General features: G+C 42.0%; 1 protein-coding gene across 2 annotated transcripts in view; it reads right to left on the reverse strand.

The window, feature by feature from the left end:
- Positions 1-860: 860 nt before the first annotated feature.
- Positions 861-12,640, reverse strand: part of HACE1 (HECT domain and ankyrin repeat containing E3 ubiquitin protein ligase 1) — a 161,256-nt gene continuing 149,476 nt past the window's right edge. For both annotated transcript variants that reach the window (XM_040350164.1, XM_040350165.1), the window contains exons 23-24: positions 7,274-7,387; positions 861-1,759 (exon numbers count right to left, since the gene is read on the reverse strand). In XM_040350164.1, the coding sequence (XP_040206098.1) occupies positions 1,657-1,759; positions 7,274-7,387 (217 nt within the window). In that variant the 3' untranslated portion in view covers positions 861-1,656. The remainder of the gene's footprint in view (positions 1,760-7,273; positions 7,388-12,640) is intronic.

The raw sequence follows: 12,640 nt of genomic DNA on the forward strand, positions 1-12,640 counted from the left end.
TGCTTGTGCAGATAACACATTGGAGATGGGTGTGCTGGCACTTATATTGGACAATGTGTGCGAGTGTATTGCCTTGTTTTTGTTATATTGATCAAGATTTTTATGCATTGACATCTCCTTGTTGTTTCAGTACTACATTTTTCTTTATATGAGGCTGTTACGTAAAATACAGCAGGGAACATGCACTGTGTGTGCTTGGAAACTCCTCACATACATAACCAGGCAAGTCCAGATTTTTGGATTAGTAAAAAAATATATTGTGGTCGCCTGGAGAAATATAACTGATAAAGTGAGGTAGCAAGTAAGTTGAGCTCTCTGTATCAATCTCAGGATTTCAATTTCAGCTTTTACAGAAACATACAGTACTTTAAAGTTCCTGAACCTTTACGTTTTTCTTTTTTATCCACCATAATAATTAAAAACTTTTTATATATAAAGCAACCTGTAAGTTTAATAAACAAGAGTAAATAAACCTGAAAGCATTTTCAGAACCAGACACCGGTGCAGTAGGTAGATTGCTTCAGGGTAACCATTAAAATGTGCTAACAAACAGTGCCACATTATTATCGCCTTTGACATGCTTTGATTTGGGAACTGAAAAAACTGCGCTATACATAGTCTTTGTTTATTCATCAGTACGCCCATAAAACGGCCACTCCAAACTAATGTGTTCATACCAATTATCCCCTCAATTTATTACGACTTAAGCTTGGTGCCACTGCTCTTTTCAATTAAAAGGCTCTTCGCGACTGCAGACACAGCCGTTTTATATGATTTGCGATCTTTGGTGTAACCATTAATAGTCTGCTGTGAAAAAAAAATTAAATGACACGAAGCAAAAACATCTCGGCACAGTGTTAATGTATAAAAAGTTTATAAAATACTTTTTATTACAGCAAGCTGATTTGTACAAAAATACATCTCAGATTATCTGCACAACGAATGTATAAACAATTCAGAGCAAAGTAGAACAACGATCATACAAACATAAAACAAGACTGGTCTCTTTTTTCTGACCAGCTGTAAAATGAAAACAGATGAACAGTTTAAAACTTTATGAGGGGGGAAAAAAAATAAAAAAATAAAACTGAGAAAATAATTAAAACATTTATAAACTGAAATAAAGTTACGTTATTGGTAGTGGTACAGAATGATAACAAAACAACTCACTTTTACAGCTTATAAACACTAAAATGTTAAAACCACAGGGAAAAAAAAAATACAATTACAGTTTTTACAAGATATTTTTTGTAAACGTTACTACTCTGCACAATCATTCTTCCTCCATAAATGAATCATAATAAAAATAATTTATAAAAGCAATTTCTTGCAGTAATTAAACAGATCACACAAACCAAACACATACATGAAAAGATAGTGTCTTTGCTCGAAAAAAAAAAAAAATGCACCTGGTTTTTCTATCAGAACAGCATGATGCGCCAGGGAGAGCTGGCTATATTTTTTTTCCCTTGCTTTTCAAATCACACATCCACACAAACAACACTTAATCTTGGAGAAAATAGGTACTTTACAAAGCTTTGAAAGTCAGCCCTGCCCGTGGGCAGTATCAAGCCTGTTTTCCTCTTGACAGTTTTCTAAATTGGTTCTGCCACTCTGAATTGCACATCAGTAGTCAGATGAGTTTTTCTTTCTTCATTATGCCATTGTATAGCCATAGCTTCCACAGTGCAATGCCACAAGAAGCCTGTCCTTTAGGATTTCCTTGCTTGGGTATTCAGGCAACTTAAGCATATTGATGCTGTAACAGAAACGAGCAAGACAAAAAAAAAAATACATATCAAATGAAAGCTTGTAGACTAAAAAAAATCCCCAAGGGAGAGGACACAAATGACATTATGTGATGGCATCTGTTAGATAGAGATTATATATATATATATATATATATATATATATATATTATATATATATATATTATATATATATATATATATATATATATATATATATATATATATATATATATATATATATATATATATATATATATATATATATCTCTATCTAACACACACACACACCATAAAGCAACAAAAACAGAATCAGCTTATTTAATAACAAACAGCAGCGTGTAAAGTTCATGAATCCTTAGCAGACAGGAATAATTAATGCTTCACTGATGCAACAACTTAAACCTGATAGATTTGTATTAATGACTACATTATGTACATGTCATTGGCCTTTGCACTGTATTGTTAAAAGGGACACTTTTTTAATTTGCTGGCCACTTGCGACTACATGATGAAATGATATTTAAGTGGGAGAGCAAAGAGCAGTCATGAGATTCTGAAGTTGTTTGTCTGCATTACAGCATATTCTACACTGCAGTTTTTCTGAGATGCATAAAACCAGCAGTTGTCTAAATTCTGAAGGAATGAAAAAAAAAAATTGCTACCATTCAGTAAAATCAGACCATTCTCCTTTCTGGCACTATCCACAGATTTAAGCCTTTGGCTGCAGCACTGCATCAACATAGTAATGTTGAAACAGACAGTGGGCTCACCTGGAGGCAACCTTTTTTTTCCTTAACAACTTCAGTACCAGCCTGTATACACACTTTCATTACCAGGCCATTTTTAATGCAGCGCAGTGATAGTTTGACAATTACTCAGTCATGCACCTACATAAAAGAGGAATTTTTTTAAAAAAATACCAAAATCTAGAAAATAAAAAAATAAAATGACACATTCTGACTGCCTATTGTATTTGCATTTCTTGGGGCCCTAAAATGTCCAACCATCCCCAAAATTGGTTGGTTTCACATACAACATATACAATGCAGTACTCAGAATCCAGGGGTTAGAACTTTGTAATGCACAGAACAGCTTGCAGATTTTAGTAGCCAGAAACTAGCGCCCCCCTTTGGTGGTGGTCAGTGGCGAGTGCATCTTTAAATTTTGTTAATCAATGGTGTATGCACACTTACATGTTGATCAAAAGCGAGTGCCCCATAACTGTTGACAAGCAGTTGGACACCCCCCCCCCTCCCATTTCATTGGTGGTCAATGTTACCCTTTTAACCACTTGCCACCCGCCCACAGTACATTTACTGTAAGCGGGCGGCAGCTGTAGGCACCACAGTGTACTACATTGCGGCGCACATGTGCGCCCCTTGGGATACGCAGCGGCACAAGCCCGTGACTGCTGTGTCCAATCACAGATCATAATAGTAAGCAAGCTGTCATGATTTGAAGCCATTCAGGACAGTTACATTTTTTGCTTATAACAGTGATCACCATGATTATAAGCAATAACAGTGTAAAAGTAAATAACTCCTTGATCACCCCCCAGAGTAGTCGCCATGGTGATGTTGAACTACTTGGATGACAGTATGTAAAAATCTTAAAAAAAAAAAAAAAAAAAGCTTAAAAGATTGAATAAAATTATTATCAGTATTCCTGATCACCACCACACCAGTCATATGAACGTACTGCACTGGTGACAGTAAAGCCCCTTTCACATTGGGCAGTGGAGGTGCGGTGAAGGTATAGCAGCGCTATTTTTAGCGCCGCTATACCGTCGTATTTACCGCGATATTCGGGCGCTAGCGGTGCGGTTTTAACCCCCGCTAGCAGCCGAAAAAGGGTGAATACCGCCCGCAATGCGCCTCTGCAGAGCCGCATTGCGGGCGGTATTACCGCGGTTTCCCATGGACTTCAATGGGAAGGCACGGTATAGGAGCGGTAAACACCCCGCTCCTACACCACTCCAAAGATGCGGCTAGCAGGATTTTTGGAGTGGTCCTGCTAGCGCACTGCTTCAGTGTGAAAGCCTTCGGGCTTTCACATTGACGCCTGCAGGGCATGATTTTTTCATGCGGTATAGCAGCGCTATTTTTAGCACTGTACTGCATGAAAAACGCCTCAATGTGAAAGGGGCCTAAGTAAACAAAAACATTTTTATTTAATTTCTTCATTTTCCAAAAAATTACAACTTTAAAAAACTCGCTATGCCACTTAATAAATACATTGGACTGCCTAAGTTACAAAAAATAAGTAATTTGGGGGGTATTTGTACTGTCCTGCCATTTTAGGGTCTCAAAAAGTGATAGGCCATCAGTACATCAGGGCTGATCAATTTTCAAATGTATACAGTGGGTATAGAAAATAATCGCATCGATCGACTTCAGTACAACTAGCCTTTCAGATTTTTTTTCATGCAATCACTGCTGGTGGCTATAGCCGCAAGCAGCGATCATCGTATTCTGACAGCTGGGAAACCTAAATCTGGACCATAGGGTTATAGCGCCACCTACAGGAGGACAACACTAGAAGAGTAGGCAGAAAAGAACACAGCACTGCCTATAGGCAGTCCTAGCTGGTATAAAACCCTTTCTTGGTTATAGGCAATCCGTATAGTCACAAAGCAGTGTCAGAAGAAGTATAAACTCCAATGTCCCAAAGCAGTGCCTCAACAAGGGGTAGGCAAACCAGAAAAACATAACAAGCAACCAGGCAAACATGTCAACCACCCAAACCATCCCCTAAAAAAGGGCAAACAAGGAACCAGCCAGCCACCTGCAGCCAGAACAAACATCGGAAGATGCAAACACACGGTGTAAAATGTGAAAGTGTGCAACGATAACCAGGCAGCCAGACACTGATGCCAGAGAGCACAGGAGGCACTAATCATCAAAGTGGAATGTGCCATAATGGAGAAGGGAGGAGCCCACCCTGTAATAGGGTACGCTTGAACAAGTGCCTGTCAGATCCAGTGGGAAATCATGGCAGATGAGGCCACCAGACTGTCCCTGCAGCCAGCCATAAGCATTAAGGAGAATCTGACCTCCGCAGGAGGCCACAGTGGATGCATACATACGAATCACCTTGGCCCCATTCAATAAGTGCAACGCAACCTCTTTAAGACAGTCCTGAATGCAAGGAAGGCAGAACAATGTCCTCGGGTAGATGAAAATCAGACACCATCTTTGGTAGAAAGGAGGTCAACAGGTCAAAGAAACCACCTTAGCCTTGTGTAGCACCAAATATGGAGACTTACAAGAGAAGACCGCCAGCTCAGACACCTGCCACGTGTGTTTTGGGCCATTGTTATACGGGAAGACCCTTTCATGACCCATCTTCAGTGTTCTGGCTGAGAGAAGAAGGTTCTCATGGCCTCCCTCGTCTATTGGCCTCTCAATGAGGAAAAGTCAGCCGGTAACTCTAGCAGAGAAAGAGCCCTAAAACATAATGTTTCCACCTACGTGCTTGACTGTAGGGATGGCATTCTTGGTGTTATAGTCTGCATTCTTCTTCCTCCAAACACAGCAAGCCGAGTTAATGTCAAAAGAGCTTAATTTGAATTATCTGACCACAGCAATTTCTCCCAATCCTTCTCTGAATCATTTAGATGTTCATTTACAAACTTTAGATGGGCCTGTATATGTGCCTTCTTGAGGAGGGGGACCTTTGCGGGCGCTGCAGTATTAAATCCATGGTGGTGTATTGTGTTACCAATGGTTCGTTTTGTGACTGTGGTCCCAACTGCCTTGAGATCATTCACAAAGTTCCTCCCATGTAGTTCTGGGCTGATACCTCACTTTTCTCATGATCATCCTTACCCCACGATGTGAAATCTTGCATGGCACTCCAGACCAAGGGCAATTGGTTGTTATTTTGTATTTCTTCAATTTGGGAAAAATCCAACAGTTGTCTTCTTCTCACCAAGCTTCTTGCTGATGGTCTTGTAGCCCATTCCAGCCTTGTGCAGGCGTACAATCTTGCCTCTGATGTCGTTTGACAGCTCTTTGGTCTTGCCCATGATAGTGAGGTTTGAATGGAAGAAAAAGATTCTGTGAAAAGGTGTCTTTTATACACATAACGAGTTGTCATTAGGAGCACCTTCTTAAATTGACAGGACTATTCTGTGTACCACATGAGCACATTCTGTAGCCAGTCTGTGGGAGGCAGAATAATTGTTGGTTGGTAGGGGATCAAATACTTATTTTACTCGCTTAACTGCAACTCAATTTAGAACATTTGTATTTAGTTTTTTTTTCTGGATTTTTGGTTGATATGCTGTCTCTATCATTTTAAATACACTTATAACAAATGTAGACCCTTCATTTCTTTGTAAGTGAGCAAATTTACAAAATGTGCAGGGGATCAAATAATTTTTTTCCCCACTGTAGGTTTTAGCTGTATAAATTGAGGGAATTTGTTGTTGAATATAAAATCAGTGTCTGTGTTATACTATCAGTCTTACTGTTAATCTTAATTTATTTATATCTTCGTAGTCCATACTTTTACACAATTGTATTGTGCTTAAAAGAATATCTGCATACAGCAGAGAATTTCAGGGAATAATTAATTGGTCAGCGTAATTATATTTAAGAATTTAATTTTTAGATTGGAGGCACTGTCATACATCGATCAATTAAACAATCAATATTGCTGACTTAATTAATCGTTCAAATGTTCTGACAGATATAATTTAAAAAAAAAAAAGACAAAAGGAGTCAAGGTCAAAAAATAAATAAAATTGCACAACAATGTTAGATTCGCCGTGTGCTTATATTTCAAGTTTTACATATTCATGGTTAAGTGTATATGAGTTTTCTTATTTTAAGTTTCATTATTTAACACATTATTGGAAGCCTGGCTCTTTCTCTAGAGCTCCGTCTTCCTGAAAAAAATGATTAAACTGTGGGGTTATTTACTAAAGACAAATAGACTGTACACCTTGCAAGTTCAGTTGAAGTCTGCAAGTGCAGTTGCTCCAGCGCTTAGTAAATGAGGCAAAGCTTCACTTTACAAAGAATACCCAATCGCATGTAAGTACATTTTAAAAACAGCATTTTTGCTTGCAAATGATAGGATGATGAAGTCAGCAGAGCTTCCCTTCTTTTACTAAGCTTCCAAAGAGCACAGTCTATTTATCTTTAGTAAATTGACCCCTATGTGCGTGAAATTAGTAGAAATGGGAAGAACACAGCTGAAAAAGCCAAAGCCCTACCTTTGAGCAACCCTAGAGTGTGGTAAGGCAATACAAATATTTATGAGAATAAAGGTGCTTTTGTGAATAGGGACACCAAGAGGGGTTCAAAAGTGTAAATATTGAGTAAAGCTCATGCAGTTTAGGATCCATTTGTTATTCTCCTAGAAGTCAATTGCAAGCATTCATAAGCAGTAAAAAAAAGTCAAAAGTGCATGCACACAGTATTACTGCATACACTGAAACCTATTTGATTGAATGTTACACACTTCGTAAAAAGCACATACTTTATAACACAACAGAATTTATCTTTAGAACTTACCATGTGCTAGAAGTTGGCAGCAAATTTGATGTATAGGACACAGCAGCAATAGTGAAATTTTGCAGTCCACTTCCTCCCATAATGTATGCAAAGCCACCATGAGGTACTCTGGAACTAAAACATACAAATCATGGCGTATTAGATATGTAATAACCTAATATGTTGCAATAACAGTAACACATAGATTGTTGTTAAAAAAAAAAAATAGTATAGTGATTTGTCAGAGGCTAACCAATAGAAAACCTTTGCACCAGATATGTGCAAACCCTTAAGCAGTGCAAATATCTTTCAGGAAGAAATCAATGAAATCCATAACTCCTGTGTGCTTCTCTCTTTTTCATAATAACTCATCAGAAATATGTGACCTTAAATAATAAAAAGGTCCTTAGCACTATAGGCAGCCCCAGATGTTACTTTATGTCCTTAAATTGGTTTTCTCAGACAACCCCCAACACTATCACACAAGGGGCTTTCCCAATGAGGCTGTGTCCATTCCCTCCACTCAGGTGTCAGATTACACCCAGCTCTCTGCCTTCTGGAAGCTGAAAAATACCATCCAAACTGGGTAGTTCTGGGGGCTTTGGAAAAGAAAGGGCTGCAGCTAACAGGTACAGCTAATGTATTGTTTATCACCTGAGGCTAGTCGCTTCAGTGGGCTTATGTAAAGGTTATTTACCACTTTAAGCCCATATGTGGTATGCTTGAGACATAAAAAGACAAGGAATTCAATAATAGTTTAGATGTTCTTTAGTAAAAAATCCAAAGCGATGAAACAACAGCACAAATAAGCGCTCAACTCCATTGTCTACCTATAGTCCTTACACCAAATGTGTACAATGTAACATCCAAGCCCCATCAGAGTTTCTGCTGGACTTTCTACTACACTGCCCCTATACTCTGCAGTAAATGGGATTACTTTTACTGAAATGCTGATAGTTGGCTGAAAACAACAGTTTTTAACATTAGATTGAGGCCAATTACGGGAAGCACAATCGGGTGTTTTTTTTTAAATCAATGCAGTACTTACCGTTTTAGAGATAGAGGTTCTTCGCCGCTTCCGGGTATGGTCTTCGTGACTGGGCGTTCCTATTTGATTGACAGCCTTCCGACGGTCACATACAGCGCGTCACGAGTTGCCGAACGTCGCTGCGGCTCTATACGGCGCCTGCGCACCGACGTTCGGCTACTTTCGGAAAATCGTGATGCGCTGTATGCGACGGTCGGAAGGCTGTCAATCAAATAGGAACGCCCAGTCCCGCAGCCCATACCCGGAAGCCACGGAGAACATCTATCTCTAAAACGGTAAGTACCGCATTGATTTAAAAAAAACACATCCGATTGTGCTTCCCACAATTAGCCTCAATCTAATGTTAAAAATTGATTTTTTGGGTGAACCTCCACTTTAAAGTTCAATGACTTGTATCTGCGTATTGTGGACAGAAAGTGGAAAAAAAGAGATTTTTAATACAGCTTACCTGTAAAATCTTTTTCTTGGAGTACATCACGGGACACAGAGCGGCATTCATTACTATATGGGTTATATGGAGTACCTTCAGGTGTAGACACTGGCAATCTCAAACAGGAAATGCCCCTCCCTATATAACCCCCTCCCATAGGAGGAGTACCTCAGTTTTGTAGCAAGCAGTATGCCTCCCAAAATGGTCCTCAAAAAAGAGGGGTGGGAGCTCTGTGTCCCGTGATGTACTCCAAGAAAAAGATTTTACAGGTAAGCTGTATTAAAAAATCTCTTTTTCTTTATCGTACATCACGGGACACAGAGCGGCATTCATTACTATATGGGATGTCCCAAAGCAATGCTTACAATGAGGGGAGGGAGAACATCTCCAAGACAAAAGGATTTAATTTAGAGATATACTCAAATCATAATAAATCCAACTTAGTTGAGAAAAATAATTTTAAATTTTAAATTTAACTCAAACAAGAGGAGCCCCCGGAATCCGAGGGTCTCAAACTGCAGCCTGCAGCACTGCCTGCCCGAAGGCAGTATCAGTATTCCTTCTTACGTCCAACTTGTAGAATTTTGTAAACGTGTGGACAGAAGACCAGGTTGCCGCCTTGCAAACTTGAGCCATAGAGATCTGGTGGTGTGCTGCCCAGGAGGCGCCCATGGCTCTAGTAGAATGAGCCTTTAATGATACTGGAGGAGGCAACCCTTTCAAGCCGTAGGCCTGAGTGATTAATTGCTTAATCCACCTAGAAATGGTGGACTTTGCAGCTGCCTGCCCCTTCTTGGGCCCATCCGGTAGAATGAACAGCACATCTGTTTTCCGGATCTTCTTTGTAGCTTTAAGATAGGCCTTCATGGCCCTGACAATATCCAAGGTATGCAGCAACCCTTCCTTTCTGGAAGTAGGTTTAGGGAAGAAGGATGGTAATACCAAATCCTGGTTCAAATGAAAACTGGATATGACCTTCGGTAGGAAGGAAGGATGAGGGCGGAGAACGACCCTGTCCTTATGAAAAACAAGATATGGTTCCTTACAGGATAAGGCTGCCAGCTCCGAAACTCTTCTTGCGGAAACTATGGCAACCAAAAATACTAACTTCCTTGTCAGTAGAACCAAAGGAATATCAGCCAACGGCTCAAACGGTTGTTTCTGTAAACTTGACAGAACAAGATTTAAATCCCACGGACAAAGCGGGGATTTAACTGGAGGTCTAATACGTAAGACCCCTTGAAGGAAGGTCTTAACCAGCGAGTGGGTGGCCAGCGGCCGCTGAAACCACACTGACAGAGCAGAAATCTGTCCTTTGATTGTGCTTAATGCCAATCCTTTATCCACTCCTAGCTGGAGAAAACGTAATACTCTATCGATGGTAAATTTGCGAGAAAGCCATCGCTTGGACTCACACCAGCCTACATAGGCCTTCCAGACCCTGTAATAAATCACCCTAGAGACCGGTTTCCTGGCTCTGATTAGGGTAGAGATTACTTTCTGAGACAGACCTCTACCCCTGAGAATCAGGGATTCAGCTTCCAGGCCGTCAAATTTAGATGCCGTAAGGCAGGGTGGAGGATCGGACCTTGCGATAGCAGGTCTGGCCGTAGAGGAAGAGTCCACGGGTCTCCCACTACCATCCTTAAGATTAGTGAGTACCATGCCCTTCTGGGCCATGCTGGAGCTACCAGGATGACTGGTATGTGCTCCACCCGGATCCTGCGCAGCAGGCGGGGTAGTAACTGGAGCGGGGGAAACGCATAAAGAAGTTTGAACTGATGCCAAGGGCAAACCAACGCATCGGTTCCGCAGGCCATCGGATCCCTTGAGCGGGATATGAACCTGTCTAGTTTCTTGTTGAGTCTCGATGCCATGATATCCACGTCCGGCACTCCCCATCTTTGGCAGAGTGCTTGAAAGACTTGTGGATGCAGAGACCATTCCCCCGGCCATAGAGTCTGGCGGCTTAAGAAGTCCGCCTGAACGTTGTCCACTCCTGGAATGAATATTGCCGATATGCAGGGCACATGAGCCTCTGCCCATAGGAGAATCAAGCTCACCTCTCTCTGAGCGGCTTGACTCCTGGTTCCCCCTTGGTGATTTATGTATGCCACGGCCGTGGCATTGTCTGATTGAATTCTCACCGGGAACCCCTGCAATTTTGACGTCCAAGCCCTGAGGGCTAGTCGAGCAGCTCTGAGCTCCAAGATGTTGATGGGCAACTGCTTCTCTGGCTTTGCCCAAGTACCTTGGCGAGTGCAACCATCCAAAATTGCTCCCCAGCCCGTCAGGCTGGCGTCTGTGGTCACTATCTTCCAAGCCACTGGGCTGAAAGACTTCCCCTTCAGTAGATTCTGAGGGTCTAACCACCAACACAGACTTTGTCGGACTCTTGATGAGAGCGGCAACGGGATATCCAAGGCCTGTGGCCTTCTGCTCCATGCTGACAGGATGGCTGCCTGTAGGATGCGAGTGTGGCTCTGGGCGTATGGTACCGCCTCGAATGTGGCCACCATCTTGCCTAGTAACCTCATACATAGGCGAATAGTCGGTTCTTTCTTGCTTAGAACCAGTAGGATTAATTCCTTGATGGCTTTTACCTTCCTCAGAGGTAGGAACACTCCTTGTTGTTCTGTGTCTAATCTCATGCCGAGATATTCCAACTGCCTTGTGGGCTGGAAAGCTGACTTTTCTCGATTTAGGACCCAGCCGAACCTCTTGAGGTATTGGACCGTGAGGGCCACTGCTCGCTCCAAGCCGGGAGACGAGTGGTCTATGACTAGGAGGTCGTCCAGGTATGCTAGGATCGTGACCCCTTGGATCCTTAGCTTGGCTAGGATCGGAGCTAGGACCTTCGTGAACACCCGGGGGGCCGTAGCCAACCCGAAGGGAAGCGCCACGAATTGGAAGTGACGTGAAGCCACCATGAAGCGTAGATATCTTTGATGTGGCTGATAAATTGGAACATGAAGGTAGGCATCCTTTATGTCTATGGACGCCATGAAGTCGTCCTTCTGGAGTGTGGCAGCTGCTGACCGCACGGATTCCATCCGAAATGAGCGGATCTTTAGATATGCATTTACCATCTTTAGGTCCAAAATTGGCCTGACATCTCCATTGGATTTTGGGATGATGAATAGGTTGGAGTAGAAACCCAGCCCCTGTTCCAGGACTGGTACCTCTACTATTACTTCCTGGGAAAGTAGATGATCTAATGCCGATCTTAATGCGGCTCCCTTTTCCGGATCGTTTGGAATCCTCGACTTCTGGAAATGAGGAGGAAACCTTTAGGAAATCTAATTTGTAGCCTGTGGCCACGGAAGACCGTACCCACTCGTCGGGAATGCTGGCTTCCCAAATCTCTGAAAAGAGTCGCAGCCTTCCCCCCACCTTCGTGGGTGGGGGCGCCCCTTTATAAGGTTGGCTTGGGGGCTGGTTTTGCTGGTTTGCGAAACCACTGCCTTTTGCCTCTAACAGCCTGTCCTTGTGATCTGCTGTTGAAGCCGAAGTTTGCTTTTGCAGGAGGCCGTCGATACTGCTTGGCATTAGAGGGCCCCTGCCCAGGGGAATACTGTCGTTTAAACGCAGGTCCCTGAACCTTCTTCTTAGTTGGCAAGAGAGTACTCTTGCCGTTAGAAATGGTCTGAATGTATTTATCTAGGTCTTCTCCGAAGAGTCGTCCTCCATGGAAGGGGAACCCTACCAGGAGCTTCTTGCATGGGGGCTCAGCCTCCCAGCTTTTTAACCATAAGAGTCTTCTCATATGGATAAGGGATAACGATAAACGTGACGCTTGCTGGATAGAATCCTTGATTGCGTCTACCGTAAAACATATGGCCTTAGGGACATCCGAAAAATTTTCTGCCTGCTGGGCCGGAATAAGTTTAAGCATCTGTTTAAATTGATC

Source organism: Rana temporaria, chromosome 4, assembly GCF_905171775.1.
Source record: "Rana temporaria chromosome 4, aRanTem1.1, whole genome shotgun sequence".
NCBI lineage: Eukaryota > Metazoa > Chordata > Amphibia > Anura > Ranidae > Rana > Rana temporaria.